At 40.6% G+C, this 25492-nt stretch overlaps 1 protein-coding gene across 6 annotated transcripts in view; it reads left to right on the forward strand.

The window, feature by feature from the left end:
* Positions 1 to 25492, forward strand: part of LOC110497481 (arfaptin-1) — a 46697-nt gene that overhangs the window by 1412 nt on the left and 19793 nt on the right. For 4 of the 6 annotated variants that reach the window (XM_021573604.2, XM_021573606.2, XM_036954466.1 and 1 more), the window contains exons 2-4: positions 1474 to 1907; positions 7065 to 7163; positions 15486 to 15585. In XM_021573604.2, coding sequence (XP_021429279.2) covers positions 1476 to 1907; positions 7065 to 7163; positions 15486 to 15585 — 631 coding nt within the window. In that variant the 5' untranslated portion in view covers positions 1474 to 1475. The remainder of the gene's footprint in view (positions 1 to 1473; positions 1908 to 7064; positions 7164 to 15485; positions 15586 to 25492) is intronic. The other 2 variants (XM_021573609.2, XM_021573608.2) reach the window with 1 other exon arrangement.

Here is a 25492-nt window from a genome sequence, read left to right on the forward strand (position 1 = left end):
CCAAAAGTTTTCCTCATCCCCTCATTTGGATATATTTGGTTCATGTCATCATGCCAATCGCGTCCTTCACTTAACAGGATTTATCAGCACCCTCATTTTAAAGTAAAACATTACTTCAATGTCATGAGTAAAATGTTGAGGAATAGTATATTGTTCTCTGTTCAGAGGTCTAAATGGTAAATTGTCACCTTAAATGTTTTTATTTTTTGTTTTCCATGACGTGTATATGGTCTAATATCTGGTTATCTACATGAAGCACTGTTTTACAGTTGGAGCCACAGTTTTGTGGTATTATGTTTGCCTACAAAACAGGAATGTGCGGGCCAGTCCATAGCATCAATGCAGGAATGTTCAAAGTTATAGATTAGTAGGCCTAAACACTGAGTGTACAAAACATTTTGGAACACCTACCTAATATTGAGTTGACCCCCCTTTGTCCTCAGAACAGCCTTACTCTGTCGGCATGGACTCTACAAGGTGTTTTCTTGAATGTCAGAGTGGATGCTTCCTCCCTCCATCTCCAGACATGCAGGGCTGAATCTAGCCATTTGGGGGCCCTAAATGAGATTTGGTTGAGGGGCCCTGCACCTCAAAACATTTTAGTGGCCTTCCTCTTGACTGAAGAGAGACATTTTAGTTTTAAAAGTTCGTGACCTGCCATTCTACACATTGCCATTCGGCGTAGAGAAAAAGTTGCAGTTGTAAAACAATGTTTCTGCAATTCTACACATTTTGCGATGGGGTCCGGTGGAGAGAACATTGCAATTTTATAACCAGTTTCGCATTTGCAGTTCTACAGCTAATTTCCTGCAATTCTGCCACTTTTTCCAATGGGGTGGAAAGACATTTTTGCATTTTTAAAGGTAATTTCCTACAATTATACGCATTTTGTAATGACTTATGCCATGTTGTGATATCTGAGTGAAAATGACTAACAAAATCAATCTGGGCCCACTGGCAGCTGGGGGCCCTAAGCAACCACTTATGTCGCTTTTGCCTGGAATCGCCCCTGCAGACATTGGTCAAGATACCTGCACAAACAATGATTGTGTGGTGATGAACTAGCCTATCCAGCAGCATAGCTATTCACCTAATTTGTTAATTGCCATTGAATGCAAGAATGTGCATTGACATTTGTCTCTTTGGAATAGTGGCTCATGTTCTTTATGCCACTCTTTGGAGTTGCATTTAAAATAGTCCTAGTATTTCTTCTTAACAATAGTCAGCCTGTGTAATATCGTCACACTTATTTACTCCTTGTTAAGTCTTAGTAAAACAGAATCACCGGACAAGCAAGCGTGCCATGAGTTTAGGCTACATTCTTTCCCCCAGCAAATCAATAACTTGAAAGGACGGTTATCTTGCGTCGTGAGGTGTTTGCCTGAAATGCAGCTGCCTGGATCGATGCCCTCTACGTTATTAAATGTGATGGCTGGCAGGGACCTATTCATGCCCTCCTATGTTTGTTTTCAGGAATGTCTGAAGTCAGTGTTGAAGCTGAGTCCAGGAAGGCTCCAGCCCAGGACATGCAAATGGGTTCATCTTTGGAGGCTAAGAATACTGAAGAATTTCGAAGAGCAAGCAAGGAGGATGCTCACAGCTTTGATTGTACTGACTATGTACTGAACAATGATGAAGTTCCTCATGATGACAGAGCAGAAAACGACAGTGATGTTCAAAATGACAACAATAATGCTGAAGACTACGATGGTGCTCAAAATGATAATATTCAGAGCAACAAAATTACACAAACCAGTGTGAATGCTGAGCATGATGATGATGTTCCAAACACTAGTGGCAATGCACATTCTGACAATGCCGGTGCTAAAAGGGAAAATTGCCATACAGTGACTACTGATAATGATACAGCAAAGGAACAAAAGAAAAATGAAGATACTCATACAAAGGTGACATTTATCTTCAATGCAGAGAACAGCTCTGGGAATCATTAATTCCAGCACTCTGGTTCATGTTGCTATATGTCACAAAAACATGGATAGCATTACACCATAGTTCAGGATATCGTTATTTTTATGATATCCAATGCTGATATAGCTTATGAACCATTTCTTAACAAAATACAACATGAACTTGAGTTAATGCTCTGAATCAATAATTATTGATTTTAAATTTCCTTTAATTGTTGATCCCTTTTTTTGTTGTTGGTGCTTTCCCCTTACGTTTCAAATTTGTCTGTTTGGTGCAACTCTAGTAGGTGTTTGGGCTAGTGCATTTGTGTTGTTGGTTTAAATTTTCCGTAACCATCTTAGTTTTACAAGGTATACTTCCTGGTTAGTTGTTGTCCTGTGGTGTCTGGTAGCACCAGTGAAAATGCTGGTGATGGTCTATGCTTCCTGTGAATTCCCCTGCATGCATTCTAATGCCAATACAATTGTTTAATTACATTTGTATTTTAATTGATTCACTTTAATTGAGTTGTGTTTACAGGTACATGCCATGATGTTATGTTTGCCTTTGACTCTCAGCATATCAGCAGCCACCTTTATGCAGTAGTGACACTATTGTCCCATCCTAGCCATGGTGTGGCCTGTACGTGTGACTGATCCCAGCAATTGTAACACGGAACCCAAACCGGCTGCGCGTGTACGCCATCGTGCATACATTTATTTTGTCCCCCTACACCAAACGCGATGATGACACGCAGGTCAAAATATCAAAACAATCTCTGAACCAATTACATTAATTTGGGAACAGGTCGAAAAGCATTAAACCTTTATGGCAATTTAGCATGTTAGCTTGCACTTGCTAGCTAATTTGTCCTATTTAGCTAGCTTGCTGTTGCTAGCTAATTTGTTATTTTACCTGAAATGCACAAGGACCTCTACTCCGACAATTAATCCACAGATAAAATTGTCAACCGAATCGTTTCTAGTCATCTCTCCTCCTTCCAGGCTTTTTCATTTTTGAACATATATGGTGATTGGCATCTAAACATTCATAGTATTACTACACCGACTGGCAACACAGTTCGTCTTTCAATCACCCACTTGGTTATAACCAATGAGGAGATGGGAGAGGCAGGGCTTGCAGTGTGATCTGTACCAGAAATATAAAGGAGTTCTATTTTAGCCCTTGGCAACACAGACGCTCATTGGCGTGCGCGAGCAGTGTGGGTGCAATAATTGAATAACATAGATTTCTACATTTATTTTGCAACGCACGCGTCGCGAGCGGTGTATAAGAATCCCACCCAGTGTTTCCTGTGTGTGTGGATACAGCACCCTGAATTGAATAGGCCTGTCACATGGCAGGGTAATTGCTGTAGGCAGAGTGATTTGCACGGCTACCTCGATGTTCCCAGTCAAAGTCAGATCCCCTGCAGCTGTATCCAACCACTCCAAGCTGTTAGTTCGATGCAGATTCACTTGGGTCGTTGCCAACGTCAAATGAGTAATTGTGCATCATAATGGAGTGTGCTTCAGGTGGTGATGTCATGGCTTCATAATAACTGCCTCTTGTTTTTTGATAGAAAGGCTATAGTTTATGCACTCGATTTCTGTAATGGGCTGCGTGAAGTCGTCACATACTATGCAATCACTTTACCCGTCTCGCTAGTAAGCCCCGGTTGCCTTACGTTCTGCCCTGATCTTTAAGAAGCGAGCCTTGGTTTCTTCCCTCAGTTCAGCTGATCAGGAGGCTGCTGTTGTTATCCTTCCCTCCCCCAACTTGTCAGCTAGTTTCCAGGCTACTGAACTCCAGGGGCCTGAGCTCTGTCTCTCTGATATGCCAAACCTTGCCCCCATGTTCACCCTTTCAGTACCGTAGAACCATTTCTGTGTCTTGTAACCAGTTTTTGTTCTTTGGAAATTGGTACTGCTATATTGGCTTGTTAAAACTCGTACTCTGGGAAGACGAGATGGATGGGAGTCTGTCTTATCTACCTCAACAGTTAGACAAGCCTACCTGTGGATGTCTCTGTTGCCTGCCTGAATGTGGGCTTCTTGTGGCTTTTTAAAATATTCACGTTGTGTGTTATCTGATACCTGGTTCTCTCTGCACCTTTGGCACACTCCGCTGCCAAAGCAGTCCAAATAATTTCACGAAGCTCTTTGTTTCTTATGGAGCTGGTTTTTGGCAATGTTTAAAACAAGTCCAATGACCGAGAATATCTTCATACACTGAATCATATTGAACTATTGGAAATGCATTAGGACCTATGCTTTGTCCTAATGCAACGGAATAAGGAGAAAGTATACTGGCTTACTTCTTCCCCGGATGAGCTTCCAAAATATTATTTGTCTTTATTAGGTTTTGTCTTCTTGAGCGGTTCATGTACTCATGCACATACCAAATGACAAACACATAAACAAAGCAGTGCTCTGTGTTTGTGCTTGTTTATAGTGTATTTTCCCATTTGTGTGGCTTGTGAAATAATAGTCATATTTAGGCAGCAACAAATTGTATGCGTATCCTCCAGATAGCCTACTCTTGGTTCATGAACTTGATCTCATCTGGTTCCAATGAAGCAGACCTGTCCCTTTTGCCGGTTGATTTTGGCTCACTCTGTGTGCCATTTTAAATCTTCTTAAGGGCTTGTCTCATCCTCTCATTTTGATGTTAGCATTAGCACTGCTTGATCTCGTTAGCATGGTCTGTGAATGGAGCATTTACGCTTACCTGCACTTCACACAAGCATTTACGCTAGTGCTAGCCTTTCTTGGCTAGTTATCTAGTGGCGGCTATCTGCATTATTTAGACAAAAGTCCAAGGCAACTGAGGGGCGGAGTTCATGTTCGACTTTGGTATTTCCAAGTAATAATAAACCCTTGACAATGGCAGGGGACCATGCCAAGTGCCAACCTCCTACCACACTGGTTTCAGAAATGCAGATAATATAGCTGCTATGACTTAGCTTTATACTGACTGGGTGCTATAAAAGTGTTAGCCTTCCACCGTAGCTATGCCAAGTTAGGTATCCTGGCCCTAAAAATGCTACGTTTTGTCATCCAGGCTTTTGTTTAAGTGTGATGCGTAAACACCATTCTACTGTGTCCAACTTGCAAGAGGAAGTTATGGTCGTGTTTTAAGTCAATGTGTCAACGCCTTACTTACTGACGTAATACAGCTGCCTATGCTATTAACATTTATAGCCGGCATCAAATTATTAACCACCGTTCCAGTAATTCCTTATGGGTCAATGATGACAATGTCACAAGGTTTTCTACCTACAGACTATAGCCTAATAATACTTTTTTTATTTCCTAATAGAGAATTTGGAATTGATGAATCTTTGAAGTGTTTCAATGAATAGTTATTTAAAATTGTAGCTGTCCTTGACCCATGCTTTAAGCAAAGCCTTTAAACACACAGATTCATGCTTAATTGACCAACACAATTCCTGCTGCATGAACAGGGTTGGTGTTGCTGCTTTAGCAAGTACGCCCATCTGTATTTTTAGCCTTTTCAGACAGTGAGTGTGGTTTTGTGGGAAAAGGTGTGAATGTGCTGCTTTTCACAGTCCTACATATTCTCCCTATGGGTGACGACGTGTGACTGAAGTATCTCTAAACATGACATCTTTATTGCTAGGCAGGGAATTAGTGATGTGGGCCATGAACTGTTCCTTCTCCTCTATCCTGACCTCGGCCCCCTTCCTCACTAAACCACATCTCTCCATCCTTCTCAGTGCTCTAAAAACATTTGATGTTTTCCTATTATTATTGCTCTATGAAGTGGTCAGGTGAGCTTGCATGTGAGGTAACTTGTGTAATTCTCTGAAGGTTGACTGATCTCCTTTTATGCAATAACTCAGCTTGAGACTGTTTTAAAAACCATCCTAATACATTGAGATAACATCCTACATATTCTCCCTATGGGTGACGACGTGTGACTGAAGTATCTAAATGGCTTGAAGGGGTGCTCTTTGACTCTCTTCTTAACACTATCATACCAGATATTTAGCCCTATCTGTTTTGACAACTGGAAGTTTTGTTTGGTCTGGTATATGGACATTTTTTTTTGTATATTTACTGACAGCGGCTTCACCCTTGTGTTTGTTGAATTTGCCTTGCCCAGATTCCATGGAGTCATGAAGCAGTACAATAACTCTGCTTGACCCAGATAGTTCTGCTTTGTCTGAGATAATGATGCAATTTGAGAATCTGTTCCTCAGTCATAACACAACGTTTAACCCTAAAGGACTAAGGAGATGGTTGGATTTTTTTTGCCCTGATAACTATGGGAGACCTGGAATGGTCTTGGAGAGGCCCACGTAAAAGCATTGCCATGGAGAATGGTTGGATCTTTGGAAAAACTGAAGGATCATGTGTTGATTCCAGTTCTATTTATGTAGATTAGAAATGGTTAATTTTGTTGTTAGGTTCCAAATAAACATAGTAAAAAAGCTCAGATGTTTAATCACGCTCAAACCAAGTTTATTCACCCACTGGATTTCCACCTGTGTGTGTGTGTGTGTGTGTGTATATGTGTGTGTGTATGTATGTATGTATGTATGTGTGTTATATATATATATATATATATATATATATATATACACATTACACCCCGATTTGGGTGGAGTCTCCTCTCTAAACATGACATCTTTATTGCTAGGCAGGGAATTAGTGATGTGGGCCATAAACTGTTCCTTCTCCTCTAACCTGACATCGGCCCCCTTCCTCACTAAACCACATCTCTCCATCCTTCTCAGTGCTCTAAAAAACATTTGATGTTTTCCTATTATTCTTGCTCTATGAAGTGGTCAGGTGAGCTTGCATGTGAGGTAACGTGTGTAATTCTCTGAAGGTTGACTGATCTCCTTTTATGCAATAACTCAGCTTGAGACTGTTTTAAAAACCATCCTAATACATTGAGAACATCCTGCAGTATTGTTCATCACTTCTGGTGGCAGTGACCACAAGATGGCAGCCCATAGTTATCAAATTCTTTTGAGAGCCCTCTACTTACTCTTATAGACAAACTTTAGGTTAAAAGCATAGGCCTACAGCTTCACTCGTGCACACTTGGAAGAGGACATTGAGCTAAGTCTCATGCAATGTATGAAGCACTGTTTAATATCTTACCATATCTGTTTGTGATTGCAGGACAGCACTATGGATGAGGAGGTCCACAGGAGCCCTGCGGCAGAGATATCGGTCACCAGCAATGGAGACTTGGAGGAGAGCCACGAAGATGTGTTCAGGGTAAAGGCTGGAAAGAGCATCCCCTTTGGCACTGCACTCACTCACCACACTAGACATAATTACATGCACGCACTGCTTCTCAAAACTGAGTTTGCACTTGAGTTTTTTTATTTGGAAGGGAACCACATTATTGCGACATAATAACAAGGACAGAATGAATAGCTAGGCTTAAGCAACTTTGCAATCAGAGCCAGTGGGACAATGCACTGCTCGATTGGGCAAGTGGATACACAACGCTACTAGAGCATACAGCCAAGCTTTACAAAAGGAGTTTATTTTACTTCCTGGAACATGGCGAAATCAGCAGTTTGCCCAAGTCAGAGCCACACCAGCCTCCACATAATGAATAGCCCCGCACTGACTGGCATAATTTATATAGTCATTCGTAAGGCACAGATGGCTTGGCTTCCATTGCTCTTGTTAAAAATAAATAATCCACAAATGTAATGATGGATAAATTGGGCAAGAAATACCTTGACACCCAGCGCCATAGTCATATGTTCATAACGCATATATTTGTACCTGCTGTGACATATGGTATATTGTGTTATTTTATTGCTGGTTATGACACCTACATGAGTGTCAAAACACACAAAAGCTACCATACAAGGCAAACCATTACATTACACCATAGCCTAAGTATCAACAGTACGTACAGTCGTGGCCAAAAGTTTTGAGAATGACACAAATATTAATTTTCAAAGTCTGCTGCCTCAGTTTGTATGATGGCAATTTGCATATACTCCAGAATGTTATGAAGAATGATCAGATTAATTTCAAAGTCCCTCTTTGCCATGCAAATGAACTGAAACCCCCAAAAAACATTTCCACTGCATTTCAGCCCTGCCACAAAAGGACCAGCTGACATCATGTCAGTGATTCTCTCGTTAACACAGGTGTGAGTGTTGACGAGGACAAGGCTGGAGATCACTCTGTCATGCTGATTGAGTTCGAATAACAGACTGGAAGCTTCAAAAGGAGGCTGGTGCTTGGAATCATTGTTCTTCCTCTGTCAACCATGGTTACCTGCAAGGAAACGCCCAAGCAAGTCCAGCAAGCACCAGGACCGTCTCCTAAAGTTGATTCAGCTGCGGGATTGGGGCACCACCAGTACAGAGCTTGCTCAGGAATGGCTGCACGCAGGTGTGAGTGCGTCTGCACGCACGGTGTGGCGAAGACTTTTGGAGGATGGCCTGGTGTCAAGAAGGGCAGCAAGAAGCCACTTCTCTCCAGGAAAATCATCAGGGACAGACCTGATATTCTGCAAAGGGTACAGGGATTGGACTGCTGTGGACTGGAGTAAAGCATTTTTCTCTTATTGAATCCCCTTTCCGATTGTTATGGGCATCCGGAAAAAAGCTTGTCCGGAGACGACGAGGTGAGCGCTACCATCAGTCCTGTGTCATGCCAACAGTAAAGCATCCTGAGACCGTTCATGTGTGGGGTTGCTTCTCAGTCAAGGGAGTGGGCTCACTCACAATTTTGCCTAAGAACACAGCCATGAAAAAAGAATGGTACTAACACATCCTCCGAGAGCAACTTCTCCCAACCATCCTGGAACAGTTTGGTGACGAACAATGCCTTTTCCAGCATGATGGAGCACCTTGCCATAAGGCAAAAGTGACAACTAAGTGGCTCGGGAAACAAAACATCGATATTTTGAGTCCATGGCCAGGAAGCTCCCTAGACCTTAATCCCAATGAGAATTTGTGGTCAATCCTCAAGAGGCGGGTGGACAAACAAAAACCCCCAATTTCTGACGAAATCCAAGCATTGATTATGCATGAATGGGCTGCCATCAGTGGCCCAGAAGTTAATTAACAGCATGCCAGGGCGGATTGCAGAGGTCTTGAAAAAGAAGGATCAACACTGCAAATATTGACTCTTTGCATCAACTTCATGTAATTGTTAATAAAAGCCTTTGAAACGTATGAAATGCTTGTAATTATACTTCAGTATTCCATTGTAACATCTGACAAAAAAAATATATTTTATTTTATTTCACCTTTATTTAACCAGGTAGGCAAGTTGAGAACAAGTTCTCATTTACAATTGTGACCTGGCCAAGATAAAGCAAAGCAGTTCGACAGATACAACGACACAGAGTTACACATGGAGTAAAACAAACATACAGTCAATAATACAGTATAAACAAGTCTATATACGATGTGAGCAAATGAGGTGAGAAGGGAGGTAAAGGCAAAAAAAGGCCATGGTGGCAAAGTAAATACAATATAGCAAGTAAAACACTGGAATGGTAGATTTGCAATGGAAGAATGTGCAAAGTAGAAATAAAAATAATGGGGTGCAAAGGAGCAAAATAAATAAATAAATTAAATACAGTAGGGAAAGAGGTAGTTGTTTGGGCTAAATTATAGGTGGGCTATGTACAGTTGCAGTAATCTGTGAGCTGCTCTGACAGTTGGTGCTTAAAGCTAGTGAGGGAGATAAGTGTTTCCAGTTTCAGAGATTTTTGTAGTTCGTTCCAGTCATTGGCAGCAGAGAACTGGAAGGAGAGGCGGCCAAAGAAAGAATTGGTCTTGGGGGTGACTAGAGAGATATACCTGCTGGAGCGTGTGCTACAGGTGGGAGATGCTATGGTGACCAGCGAGCTGAGATAAGGGGGGACTTTACCTAGCAGGGTCTTGTAGATGACATGGAGCCAGTGGGTTTGGCGACGAGTATGAAGCGAGGGCCAGCCAACGAGAGCGTACAGGTCGCAATGGTGGGTAGTATATGGGGCTTTGGTGACAAAACGGATTGCAATGTGATATACTGCCTCTGCATATCTAAAGACACTGAAGCAGCAAACTTTGTGGAAATTAACATTTGCGTCATTCTCAACTTTTGGCATGACTATGTTTATGTTATAAAATTATCAATGATATTGCGCACACATTGATGTCAGACATGCACCTACCCCAATGCGCTGTTGCTGATGAATGCAAGAGCAGATTTCAGGAGCAGGACAAGACGCCCTCTTTTTGACTAATGACGGATTTAAAGACGTATGTGATAGGCTTATCTGGCTTATATGATTGATTGGTCATAAACATTTTGACATTGTTAGGGTATTTTCTTAGTCTTAGTCCAAGTAAAATGACAGGATGGTCATAATGCTTCATGACTGTATCATAAAGTATATCTTCTGTAAGTTATTAAAAAAATTATGAAAAAACATGACCGTAAAGAGTTCATTACAACCACAAAGGATTTAAAATATAAACTTTCAAACCAAAGGAAACTTCTTGGCTGAAAAAATATATAATTTGAATAAATGTGTGGTTTGACGCTTATGCAGGTGTCATAACCCGCCATAAAATAACGCAATATATGTCACAACACTAAATATAGGGGTCATGACCGTATAACTTGTTATAACCTGTCATAATATCAGCTGTCATGACATATGACATGGTTATGACCATGACACTGGGTGTCAAGTAAAGGGTTACCAAATTATCTCCCCAGCAATGATAGTCTAGGCCTATTTGTCAAAGATAGTCTAACCCTTTTCCTAGTGCCATACAATTATTCAATAAAGGATTTCATGTCATATAGCTTGCCACTGTAGCTACATGATTGTAGTTGTAATCATTAGGATCAGGCAGCAGGTATTCTCCTCCACTCTCTGAGGAGGATAATTGGTTGTCAGTTGTGTTGCATCGACATGTCATTTTTGGCCGATATCCGATATTTGCCCTGCCAAAAAAAACGATAACGATATTTAACATTTTTTTGCCTCCTTTTTAAGCATTCTAGTACAGTTAAATAGTTAACACATGGATGTAGTGGTCTAAGGCACTGCATCTCAGTGCAAGAGGCGTCACTACAGTCCCTGGTTCGAAACCAGGCTGTATTACATCTGACTGTGATTGGGAGTCCCATATGGCGGCACACAATTGGCCCAGCGTCGTCCGGATTTGGCCAGGGTAGGCTGTCATTGTAAATAAAGGTTACACACACCACACTGACCAAAAAGTTATTTTTTTAGCATTTACGTATGTCCCCTTTTTTAATATAACCAGATTATTTTCTCATGCAACATATTTCAATTACTTTACTACCTCACATTCATCCTGCAATGATAATTAGTATGATGGATATCCTCGGCTTTGTACGACATAAGTTACGTTGAGATTCCATCTTAATTCGCTCTAACTTCATGGAAAAAGGTTTATTCAATAAATATAGCAACTCCTCTCATACTGGGAAGAAAAAACAAACAAATATTCAGGCCTTAAGGGCTGTTTTATTTCAAATTTAAAAAAAATCTCATACCAATTAATTACAACATATAAACTCTATACTTGGTTTTAACAAGGGTATTACAAAGTTATGCATACCATTCGGTAGCTCCTACCTATATACTGTGAGTTTGGACATTTACCAGTGCGTGTGAACGAGAAACATTGTGCAAAGGAACAAAGTTTTGACGCATTTTTGTCTGAAGGAATAACAGTACTGGTTTTAAAGCAGCATGTATACTGTGTCTGTGTGGAGTCTGGAGTCGCTAGGGAAAAAGGCCTGCCTGTTCTCCTCTGAGAATATGGGGGAGGAGCAGACCGGCTGAGAACAGAAAAACACAGTAGACACAGTAGAAAAAACAATGATATCAAAAGATAGCAGTGGTAGCTGTACAGAACTCATCCAAAGGGCGTTTTACTTCTCAAACTTTGCGAACATGGCACAATATGATGCCCCATAATTCAGTAACTCACTGAGATAAACTTTAGGGGTTGCGTTAACTTACTAGTTAATGCAGAATTCTTGATTTCAAATCAAACCCATATATTTCTTGCTGCGTTTTGTAAACGCATCTAATTTTGTTCTTCAGTTGTACACTCGGATGCGAATTCACAAATGGGCATTCTATAAGCAGACAACGCTTTTCTTCTGTACTATTCTTGGTGTAGCTAACCTACTTTTCTCCAGTAAAATTCAAGATTAACTTTAAGCGAAACATTAGGAAATGTAGCTGGCTACATTCTTTTCATGATCAACATTAGAAATATGAAGGCCATGCATTGTTTTTGCAAAAAATAAGCAAATTTACTTGTGTGGCTGCCAGCCTAATAGCGTTGCACTTCTGTTGTCATCTGATGACAATGCAGCTATTCTCTGCCGAATGTGTACGACTGAACAAATATATAAACGCATCATGTAAAGTTTGTCCAATGTTTCATGAAATGAAATAGAACATCCCTGAAATTTTTATTAAGCACAAAAGGCTGCTAAATATTTTGCACATTTGTTTACATCCCTTTTAGTGAGAATTTCTCTGTTGCCAAGATATTCTATCCACCTGACAGGTGTGGCATATCAAGAAGCTGATTAAATAGCATGATCATTACATATGTGCACCTTGTGCTGGGGACAATAAAAGGCCACTCTAAAATGTGCAATTTTGTCACACAGATGTCTCAAATTGAGGTAGCATGCAATTGGCTTGCTGACTGCAGGAATGTCCACCAGCTTTTGCCAGAAAATTGAATGTTAATTTCTCTACTATAAGCCGCCTCCAATGTCGTTTTTGAGAATGTGGCAGTATGTTCACAACCGCAGACCCTCATCGTCCTCACCAGTGTTTTGACCTGACTGCATTTCGGTGTTGTAACCGACTTCAGTGGGCAAATGCTCACCTTTGATGCACACTGGAAAAGTGTGTTCTCCACAGATAAATCCCGGTTTCAACTGTACTGGCCAGATGACATCATGCTACGGATCACAAACACAATTGCATTTTATTGATGGCAATTTTAATGCACAGAGATACTATGACGATATGCTGCAGCTGTTTTCGTGCCATTCATCCGCCGCCATCACCTCATGTTTCAGCATGATAATGTCGTAGGGATCTGAACACAATCCCTGGAAGCTGAAAATGTCTTATTCCATGGCCTTTACACTCACGTGACATGTTACCAATTGAGCATGTTTGGGATGCTCTGGATTGATGTGTACGACAGCATTTTCCAGTTCCCGCCAATATCCAGCAACCTTGCACAATCATTGAAGAGGCGTGGGACAACATTCCACATGCCACAATCTACAGCCTGATCAACTTGATGTGAAGGAGATGGATTGCGCTGAATGAGGCAAATGGATTTATTTCACTTGACTGATTTTCCTTTTGAACTGTTTCTCAGTAAAATCTTCATTTGTTGCATTTCAAAAAATTGTTCAGTGTATTTTCTGTGGCGGAAAACTATAGTTGCATGTCCCTGATCACTCTATTGAAGCAAAAAAAAACAGTTGACTTTCAATATAAAACGCGACCCCTGACAATACAAAGCTGGACTCACCTTCTGCTTTCTCCCATTGTGCTATTTACAAACAAACACGTGACCGGCTCAACTGTTCTGTGGAACTATGGTAAACTATGTAAAATAATGTAACAGGTGAAATGAAGAATGCGATCTGCTTCATCTCCTAACGTATTGCACAAGTTGACTGCAGGTATTTACTTAAAGTAGCTACAAATATTAAAATGTATTGAAAACCATCCTGTGGCCATTTCAAAATACCCGAGTATATGGTATACCACCCAAGCCTAACCGGTACACATGTAATCCTACGTATGTAATGGATCAAACCATAGGCCTATTCTTGTCCATGTGGTATTGTTGCTGCTGTTTAGCTACTGGTGGGTGGTCCACAATGTACTTTAAAGAAAACATTTGAAGAATTCCTACAGAGATGGCAATGCGCTCTCTATCTAGGCCCATGTTTATTCTGTATTGATTGATGAATGTCATACTAATCCACATTAGAAAATGCAAAATTAGTACATGGTATTTGCATAAATGTCAAGACCGACATTGTGAAAATTGGTCACATGCTTTTCAAATCCCAGCGATCCTTTGTTTGTCACTGACAGTAAAGATTTTGTGACCATTGTAAGCACACAGAACATCGTCCCATTGGGGTCTTGCTTTCTAATTTATGTTTAGGGATAATGCTGTACTTTGTTAGGCTATATGATGTAATAAGGGGCAAGCAGTAATGCTATATTTCCCATAATGATAGTTACAAATCTCTGCCGGAGTCTGGCACAGCAGTAACGCTCCCGACTTGGGACCATACGCCCCCAAGGCAATGTGGGTTCGAGTCTCTGCTCACCTAACTGTTTACCATTCCTTAGTGTACCTCCTCCTTGGTTTGAGGTGTTTGGGCCACACATTCTGAACATCGGGAGCTTGAGCTTACACTTTTTCCCCCTGTTAGCAGTGGCGAAAGTTAAGTTGGCAGTGGATTTTGAAACAAACCCGTAGATAGTTTTCTCCTAGCCCCATAATTACATTTCGGGTAAGTGACAAACTAGAGCCAAGTATAAAAATAAAGGAAGATGTCCTTTTAATATGTCATCATACGAATCATGTTATTTATAGTACATTGTTATGATGTTTAGGATTCATGCTCATTGTCATCTCCCTTTAACGTAAATTCCAATGTGTTGCCTGATGGTTGCAACTTGATCTCTTACACTGGACATCAGCCAATAGTTTTGTGTTGACTGGTGTGATTTGTGGTGATTGAGAGGAAGCAAGCAGAATGTACTTAAAGGGAAATCTATGCTCATAAAACCTGTGCAGGACACTTATTTCTTGAAGTCCTTCAGTTGTAAGGAGTATTTTTCATCTTTAGTGATGATTGTAGTTACATTTCGTGACATTCTTGACACTTTTGATGTTGTCTGTGTATGGGCACATGTTTGATCATTTCAATTCTGCATTTGTTCAGTTTCTGTAAACCGTGAAAATGCGTCAAACTCATGAGCGTATTCCTGTGGTGGAAAAAGTATTTGATTTTCATACTTGAGTAAAGATACCTTTTTTTAATATAAAATGCCCCAGTAAAATACTACTTGAGTAAAAGTATTAGTTTTTAAATATACTTAAGTATCACAAGTAAAAGTATGAATAATTTAAAATTCCACATATTAAGCAAACCAGACGGCATAATTTTAAATGTATAATTTTATTTTGTAATAGACAGGGTCACACTAACATTCAGCCATAATTTACAAACAAATAATTTGTGTTGAGTGGCCAGGGATGTCCTCTGGATAAATGTTCTGTTCTGCAAAGCATTCAAAATGTAACGAATACTTTTGGGTGTCAGGGAAAAATATATGGAGTAAAAAGTACAGAATTTTCTTTAGGACTGTAGTGAAGTAAAAGTTTTATATAATTATATATACCGCAAAAAAACGACTTTAGTACTTTAAAATATTTTTACTTAAGTACTTTACACCACTGGGGTATTATTCAATGTGAACACCTATCCTCTGACCGATGCAGTTTTCCTCCTTGACTTTAGGACCCTTCTTACGGTGACCTGAACCTGTCAGAAAGCCATATCAGCTCCGGCAACTTTGCCTCGATGACGGAGGGCATCATTGAATCGGGACCATACAAAGGTACTGTAACCAGACGACCAAGAAATGGCGTGCAGCAGCAGAAAATTTAATGTAAAGACTGTATCCAATGAGTGCAGGGTTTTTCCTTTTCTACTGTAACCAGAATACCTAGTACACTTTCTTTAAATGTTAGTTATTTTGGGGGGGGGTAGATAAGCTTTAATATTACAGATTGTGGCTTCCATCAGTGTAATTGTCTGCATCATTTCCAATCCCATAAATATATACAGTTGAGGTGGGAAATTTGCATACACTAAATTGACTGTGCCTTTAAACAGCTTGGAAAATTCCAGAAAAATGTCATGGCTTTAAAAGCTTCTGATAGGCTAATTTACATCATTTGAGTCAATTGGAGGTGTACCTGGGGATGTATTTCAAGGCCTACCTTCAAACCCAGTGCCTCTTTGCATGACATGGGAAAATCAAAAGAAATCAGTCAAGACCTCAGGGGAAAAAAATGGTAGACCTCCAAGTCTGGTTCACCCTTGGGAGCAGTTTCCAAATGCCTGAAGGTACCACGCTCGACTGTACAAACAATAGAACGCAAGTATAAACACCATGGGACCACGCAGCCGTCATACCGCTCAGGAAGGAGACTCATTCTGTTTCTTAGAAATGAACGTACTTTGGTGCGAAATGTGCAAATCAATCCCAGTGCAAATCAATCCCAGAACAACAGCTAAGGACCTTGTGAAGATGCTGGAGGAAACAGGTACAAAAGTATCTATATCCACAGTAAAACGAGTCCTATATCGACACAACCTGAAAGGCCGGTCAGCAAGGAAGAAGCCACTGCTCCAAAACCGCCATAAAAATCCAGTCTACTGTTTGCAACTGCACATGAGGACAAATATCGTACTTTTTGGAGAAATGTCCAATGAAAAAAAAAAAATAGAACTGTTTGGCAATAATGACCATCGTTATGTTTGGATGAAAAAGGGGGAGGCTTGCAAGCTGAAGAACACCATCCCAACTGGGAAGCATGGGGGTGGCAGCATCATGTTGTGAGGGTGCTTTGCTGCAGGAGGGACTGGTGCACTTCACAAAATAGATGGCATCATGAGGATAGAAAATTATGTGGATATATTGAAGCAACATCTCAAGACATCAGTCAGGATGTTAAAGCTTGGTCGCAAACGGATCTTCCAAATGGACAATGATCCCAAGCATACTTCCAAAGTTGTGGCAAAATGGCTTAAGGACAACAAAGTCAAGGTATTGGAGTGGTCATCACAAAGCCCTGACCTCAATCCTATAGAACATTTGTTGGCAGAACTGAAAAAAGTGTGTGCGAGCAAGTAGGCTTGCTACACCGTTACACCAGCTCTGTCAGGAGGAATGGGCCAAAATTCACCCAACTTATTGTGAGAAGCTTGTGGAAGGCTACATGAAACGTTTGACCCAAGTTAAACAATTTTAAAGGCAATGCTACCAAATACTAATTGAATGTATGTAAACTTCTCACCCATTAGGAATGTGATGAAAGAAATAAAAGCTGAAATCATTCTCTTTACTATTATTCTGACATTTCACATTCTTAAAATAAAGTGGTGATCCTAACTGACCTAAGACAGGGAAGTTTTGACTAGGATTAAATGTCATGAATTGTGAAAAACTGAGTTTTTAAATGTATTTGGCTAAGGTGTATGTAAACTTCCGACTTCAACTCTCTCTCTCTGTGTGTGTGTGTGGATATAGATATATTTTATTATTTTTGTAGCTGGAAGCGGCTGATTTTTAATGGAATATCTACATAGGCATACAGAGGCCCGTTATCAGCAACCATCACTTCCAATGGTACGTTGTGTTAGCTAATCCAAGTTTATCATTTTAAAAGGCTAATTAAATAGTAGCTGCAAAACACCAGTATCAACGTCAATAGTGTAGAGGCGACTCCGGGATGCTGGCCTTCTAGGCAGAGTTGCAAGGAAAAAACTACATCTTAGACTGGCCAATAAAAAGAAAAGATAGGCAAAAGTACACACACTGGACAGAGGAACTCTGCCTAGAAGGCCAGCATCCCAGAGTCGTCTCTTCACTGTTGACGTTGAGACTGGTGTTTTGCAGCTACTATTTAATGAAGCTGCCAGTTGAGGACTTGAGGTGTCTGTTTCTCAAACTAGCCACAAATGTACTTGTCCTCTTGCTCAGTTGTGCACCGGGGCCTCCCACTCCTCTTTCTATTCTGGTTAGAGACAGTTTGCCCTGTTCTGTGAATGGAGTAGTACACAGTGTTTTACGATATCTCCAGTTTCTTGGCAATTTCTCTCATGGAATAGACTTCATTTCTCAGAATAAGAATAGATTGACAAGTTTCAGAAGAAAGGTCTTTGTTTCTGGCCATTTTGAGCCTGTAATCAAACACACAAATGCTGATGCTCCAGATTTTTTTTGAGTGCTTCTTTAATCAGGACAACAGTTTATCTATGGTAACATAATTGCAAAAGGGTTGATTAATGATCAATAAGCCTTATAAAAAGATAAACTTGTATTAGCTAACACAACTTGCCATTGTATACAGGAGTGATGGTTGCTGATAATGGGCCTCTGTACGCCTATGTAGATATTCCATTAAATCGTCATTTACAATGTCTACACTGTATTTCTGATATATTTTACTTTAACCTCTTACAGCTCCCCCCCTACTTTGTGCAATTTCCGCCTGAAGACATACCCAAATCTAACAGCCTGTAGCTCAGGCGCAGAACCAAGGATATGCATATTATTGGTACCATTTGAAAGAAAACACTCTGACGTTTGTGTAAATGTGAATTGAATGTAGGAGAATATAAAACAATAGATCTGGTTTAGATAAAACAATGAAAAAAAACATACGTTTTTTATTTTTATTTTTGTATCTTTAAAATGAACAAGATAAAAACAAACATTCAGATAGGATGATGGGGACAATTTCGTGAAAAATATAAGAGGGCAACAGTACTTGTGCAAAGTTTCAGAATGATAACTTACAAAATGAGTGTGCTTACATGACATTTCTCATGAAGTCACCCAGGTGTCCCACACAAGTAGCCCAAATGTACCCAAGTGGCCAAATTGGTGAAGGTATACATTTTGAAACAAATAACTATATACAAAATACCAAAATGGTATTCTAACACACATCCCCCCCCCCCCCCCCCCCCCCCCCCCAGCAAGGAGTCATCATGCCAGGTAGTCCTGACATGGTCCTAGGGCTCAGGTCCTCCGAGAGAGAGAATTAGAGAGAGCATACTTAAATTCACACAGGACACTGGATAAGACTCCCATTCGGAGTCAGTGTCACTGTGAAAGAAAATGTTCAGTTAGAATAGTTTCACATATGAGCCCTGTATCAACAGGTATAATAAACAGATGTGTGTATGTATAGAGAGTACAGGGAACATAAGGTTGAATATATTATTATGACCTGCTAGATCTACTGTCTCTATAATAATCACTTTGGCCATTGATGTGGTCCTGCCCTCTCCTCAACAGCCTCAAATAGGCTATTTCATGTGGGTTGGGGTGGGGCGGCAGACACACGTAATGTCATGAAATGTGAGATGCATGTTTATATATTGCTTCTAAAATAAATAAAAAATCACAAATAATATTTTATTAATTTCAAACAAGGGCATTAGCATGATAAGAACTTACCAGTCCAAAACTATGTCCTCTCCCGTTCAAAAAATATTCCTCCACAATCGCTGAATGAAGCGTCCTACAACAATTTCTGTCTCACCTTCCCAATCAATTTATTCTAAAATTGTGTGTACATCTGTATATCTAGACTTAGATTTAGCTTTCACTGACTTAGTCGCCATAATGATTGATATGTAAACAGCTGAATCTGCGCGTTTACCAAACAATGCAGTGCGTAATATGTGCTTCTCCTTCCGGTATGAAACTTCAATAGCGAATGACTCACTTTACGCCAGAGCTTACTGCATGGGTTGGAGCTTACTGCATGGGCAACACATACAGTGCCTTGCGAAAGTATTCGGCCCCCTTGAACTTTGCGACCTTTTGCCACATTTCAGGCTTCAAACATAAAGATATAAAACTGTATTTTTTTGTGAAGAATCAAAAATGTTTCGTGTTAGGCTATAAAAACGGATTTTATCAAACAAAAGATCATTCATTGTGTAACAATGAGCATTGAAATTACAAACAGACGAAGATCGTCAAAGGTAAACAATTTATTTTAATGCAGTTTGTGATTATGCCTGTGCTGGTTAATTTATTTTTATGGGACTCTATCCTCAGATAATCGCATCGTTTTCTTTCGCAGTAAATACTTTTTTAAATCTGACAACGCAGTTGGATTAGCAAGATTCTAGTCTTTCGATACATGTGAGACACTTGTATTTTCATGAATGTTTAATATGACTATGTAGCGATCGCCGTATGTTGTGGAATTTCAGCCCGCTAGCGGATTCCGTGCGCTGGGAGGTTAATGGACAAAAAATGTGTACACTTTTCGTTCAAAAACAAGGACATTTCTAAGTGACCCCAAACTATTGTACGTATGATATGTATTTTTTCCCTTTCCCTCTTCTAATTGGAGTAAACTAATGGACAACAACATTTAGGCTTCTACTTTCAGCTTATACACACACACACACACTGCTCAAAAAATAAAGGGAACACTTAAACAACACAATGTAACTCCAAGTCAATCACACTTCTGTGATATCATACTGTCCACTTAGGAAGCAACACTGATTGACAATAAATTTCACATGCTGTTGTGCAAATGGAATAGACAACAGGTGGAAATTATAGGCAATTAGCAAGACACCCCCAATAAAGGAGTGGTTCTGCAGGTGGTGTCCACAGACCACTTCTCAGTTCCTATGCATCCTGGCTGATGTTTTGGTCACTTTTGAATGCTGGCTGTGCTTTCACTCTAGTGGTAGCATGAGACGGAGTCTACAACCCACACAAGTGGCTCAGGTAGTGCAGCTCATCCAGGATGGCACATCAATGCGAGCTGTGGCAAGAAGGTTTGCTGTGTCTGTCAGCGTAGTGTCCAGAGCATGGAGGCGCTACCAGGAGACAGGCCAGTACATTAGGACAGGTGGAGGAGGCCGTAGGAGGGCAACAACCCAGCAGCAGGACCGCTACCTCCGCCTTTGTGCAAGGAGGAGCACTGCCAGAGCCCTGCAAAATGACCTCCAGCAGGCCACAAATGTGCATGTGTCTGCCATGAGGATGGTATGAGGGCCCGACGTCCACAGGTGGGGGTTGTGCTTACAGCCCAACACCGTGCAGGACGTTTGGCATTTGCCAGAGAACACCAAGATTGGCAAATTCGCCACTGAGCACGTGACAGTCTGGTGACGCCGTGGAGAACGTTCTGCTGCCTGCAACATCCTCCAGCATGACCGGTTTGGCGGTGGGTCAGTCATGGTGTGGGGTGGCATTTCTTTGGGGGGCCGCACAGCCCTCCATGTGCTCGCCAGAGGTAGCCTGACTGCCATTAGGTACCGAGATGAGATCCTCGGATCCCTTGTGAGACCATATGCTGGTGCGGTTGGCCCTAGGTTCCTCCTAATGCAAGACAATGCTAGACTTCATGTGGCTGAAGTGTGTCAGCAGTTCCTGCAAGAGGAAGGCATTGATGCTATGGACTGGCCCGCCTGTTTCCCAGACCTGAATCCAATTGAGCACATCTGGGACATCATGTCTCGCTCCATCCACCAACGCCACGTTGCACCACAGACTGTCCAGGAGTTGGCAGATGCTTTAGTCCAGGTCTGGGAGGAGATCCCTCAGGAGACCATCCTCCACATCAGGAGCATGCCCAGGCGTTGTAGGGAGGTCATACAGGCACGTGGAGGCCACACACACTACTGAGCCTCATTTTGACTTGTTTTAAGGACATTACATCAAAGTTGGATCAGCCTGTAGTGTAGTTTTCCACTTTAATTTTGAGTGTGACTCTAAATCCAGACCTCCATGGGTTGATACATTTGATTTCCATTGATCATTTGTGTGTGATTTTGTTGTCAGCACATTCAACTATGTAAAGAAAAAAGTATTTAATAAGAATATTTCATTCATTCACATCTAGGATGTGTTATTTTAGTGTTCCCTTTATTTTTTTGAGCAGTGTGTGTGTGTGTATATATATGTATGCATGAAATATATATGAAAAGAGGTACACATATATTACAATAGTTACCTTTTTTGGTTTTATTCCCATCTTTCAGTTTTCAACCCCTCCCATCTACAGTGGGGCAAAAAAGTATTTAGTCAGCCACCAATTGTGCAAGTTCTCCCACTTGAAAAGAGGTACACTTCAACTATGACAGACAAAATGAGATCACATTGACAGACAAAAAAATCACATTGTAGGATTTTTTATGAATTTATTTGCACATTATGGTGGAAAATAAGTATTTGGTCAATAACAAAAGTTTATCTCAATACTTTGTTATATACCCTTTGTTGGCAATGACAGAGGTCAAACGTTTTCTGTAAGTCTTCACAAGGTTTTCACACACTGTTGCTGGTATTTTGGCCCATTCCTCCATGCAGATCTCCTCTAGAGCAGTGATGTTTTGGGGCTTTTGCGGGGCAACACGGACTTTCAACTCCCTCCAAAGATTTTCTATGGGGTTGAGATCTGGAGACTGGCTAGGCCACTCCAGGACCTTGAACTGCTTCTTTACGAAGCCACTCCTTCGTTGCACGGGCGGTGTGTTTGGGATCATTGTCATGCTGAAAGACCCAGCCACGTTTCATCTTCAATGCCCTTGCTGATGGAAGGAGGTTTTCACTCAAAATCTCACGATACATGGCCCCATTCATTCTTTCCTTTAAACGGATCAGTCGTCCTGGTCCCTTTGCAGAAAAACAGCCCCAAAGCATGATGTTTCCACCCCCATGCTTCACAGTAGGTATGGTGTTCTTTGGATGCAACTCAGCATTCTTTGTCCTCCAAACCCGACGAGTTGAGTTTTTACCAAAATGTTCTATTTTGGTTTCATCTGACCATATGACATTCTCCCAATCTTCTTCTGGATCATCCAAATGCTCTCTAGCAAACTTCAGACGGGCCTGGACATGTACTGGCTTAAGCAGGGGGACACGTCTGGCACTGCAGGATTTGAGTCCCTGGCGGCGTAGTGTGTTACTGATGGTAGGCTTTGTTACTTTGGTCCCAGCTCTTTGCAGGTTATTCACTAGGTCCCCCCGTGTGGTTCTGGGATTTTTGCTCACCGTTCTTGTGATCATTTTGACCCCACGGGGTTAGATCTTGCGTGGAGCCCCAGATCGAGGGAGATTATCAGTGGTCTTGTATGTCTTTCATTTCCTAATAATTGCTCCCACAGTTGATTTCTTCAAACCAAGCTGCTTAGCTATTGCAGATTCAGTCTTCCCAGCCTGGTGCAGGTCTACAATTTTGTTTCTGGTGTCCTTTGACAGCTCTTTGGTCTTGGCCATAGTGGAGTTTGGAGTGTGACTGTTTGAGGTTGTGGACAGGTGTCTTTTATACTGATAATAAGTTCAAACAGGTGGCATACATACAGTTAATGAGTGGAGGACAGAGGAGCCTCTTAAAGATGTTGTTACAAGTCTGTGAGAGCCAAAAATCTTGCTTGTTTGTAGGTGATCAAATACTTATTTTCCACCATAATTTTCAAATAAATTCATTAAAAATCCTACAATGTGATTTTCTGGATTTTTTTTTTCTAATTTTGTCTGTCATAGTTGAAGTGTACCTATGATGAAAATTACAGGCCTCATCTTTTTAAGTGGGAGAACTTGCACAATTGGTGGCTGACTAAATACTTTTTTGCCCCAATGTATCTGAAGACCATCCAGTTTTGATTTGCCAAATGTTTTTCAACTGTGCTATTTCACAAAAGTTCTGAACCTACATACATTTTATGGATGTTCTAAGTCCACATCAATGCTTAAGCCACATTAGGGGACAATTTGAGGTCAGGTTTTTGTGTAGTTATTCTTTAGTTAGGTGGGCACCAGACAGACCAATTTTTCACCATAAAATTACACATTTTTATAATGAAGTATTCCTCGCATTATCACATTTGCAGACTACTACTAAGCCTACTATTCCTAATGTGATGAGTAGATTGGGTAGTCATGATTTAGTCAAATATACCTCAATCAGTGTTCTCAAAAAAATACTTCAATTCATGGTTGAGTGCGTAGTGGCGTAGAGTAGGCTATAGACGACACTGGGCCAATAGTACGCCGCTTCATGGCTCTCCCAGTCACGGCCAGCTGTGACACCGCCTGGGATCGAACCCGGGTCTGTAGTGACGCCTCAGGCAGTGCCTTAGACCGCTGCACCACTCAGGTGGCCCCAGCAAATTGATTTTAACAAACAATTAGTCCCCCCAAAAATGCCGCCCTCCTTTGAATTTCAAAATCCCAATGTGGCCCTCGAGCAAAAAAGTTTGCTCACCCCTGCTATAGGCTATATGAGATCGGTTTCTTGGATTTTTATAAATACAATTCTATTACACTTTATATGACTGGAGACATTAGCAGAATCTTTTTTAGTATGACAAAAAAATTTTTGCCTACTCTGTTGACAAACAGTTCAATAAAAATTATGACTGAATCATATAGGTCGATGAAAAGGGGAGACACTTTTATAACACCTATAATTGAGCCCCACAGTGGAGGTGCCATACTAACCATAAAACCTAGTGGTCAAAGAGTGGTCAAAGAGTGAAATGATTCCATTTTTCCCATAGGGTATTTTAGAAACATACAATAAGGGCTGTGTTTCGTGTAGGCTTACCCTGCTGTAAAGTTTTGATTAACTATGTAAATCCCTCTCGGACAAGGTGACTTTATCAATATAATCTCGTTCAGATCATGGCATTTGTAGTTCTTTATGATAGCCACATTAGCGGCTATTTAGCGTTTATTTTTTAGTTGGGTAAAACAGGCAAATAAATTGATAAGTCACCTTGTCCTAGAGAGATTTATCAAAACGTCACTACAGGGTAAGCCTACACGAAACACAGCCCTTATTTTAAACGTACAAAAATGAATGGTGTAAAAACGATTGGAACCATTTCCTTGTTTTATGGGTGTTATGACTCCTACTGTCGTACTCTATATGACATCCATCTAACCGGGAGGAGGAAATTATTGTCCAAAAACTAACTTTCAAGTGGTGATAAAAAGTGAATATGCACACTCAGTGGTGACATGGCTGATATCGTCCTCCGGTGCCAATAAGATGGGTTATACTGTTCAATCAATATATATTTTTTTTAGTATGACAAAAAAATTTTTGCCTACTCTGTTGACAAACAGTTCAATAAAAATTATGACTGAATCATATAGGTCGATGAAAAGGGGAGACACTTTTATAACACCTATAATTGAGCCCCACAGTGGAGGTGCCATACTAACCATAAAACCTAGTGGTCAAAGAGTGGTCAAAGAGTGAAATGATTCCATTTTTCCCATAGGGTATTTTAGAAACATACAATAAGGGCTGTGTTTCGTGTAGGCTTACCCTGCTGTAAAGTTTTGATTAACTATGTAAATCCCTCTCGGACAAGGTGACTTTATCAATATAATCTCGTTCAGATCATGGCATTTGTAGTTCTTTATGATAGCCACATTAGCGGCTATTTAGCGTTTATTTTTTAGTTGGGTAAAACAGGCAAATAAATTGATAAGTCACCTTGTCCTAGAGAGATTTATCAAAACGTCACTACAGGGTAAGCCTACACGAAACACAGCCCTTATTTTAAACGTACAAAAATGAATGGTGTAAAAACGATTGGAACCATTTCCTTGTTTTATGGGTGTTATGACTCCTACTGTCGTACTCTATATGACATCCATCTAACCGGGAGGAGGAAATTATTGTCCAAAAACTAACTTTCAAGTGGTGATAAAAAGTGAATATGCACACTCAGTGGTGACA

The sequence above is a fragment of the Oncorhynchus mykiss genome, chromosome 19 (genome assembly GCF_013265735.2).
Source record: "Oncorhynchus mykiss isolate Arlee chromosome 19, USDA_OmykA_1.1, whole genome shotgun sequence".
Taxonomy (NCBI): domain Eukaryota; kingdom Metazoa; phylum Chordata; class Actinopteri; order Salmoniformes; family Salmonidae; genus Oncorhynchus; species Oncorhynchus mykiss.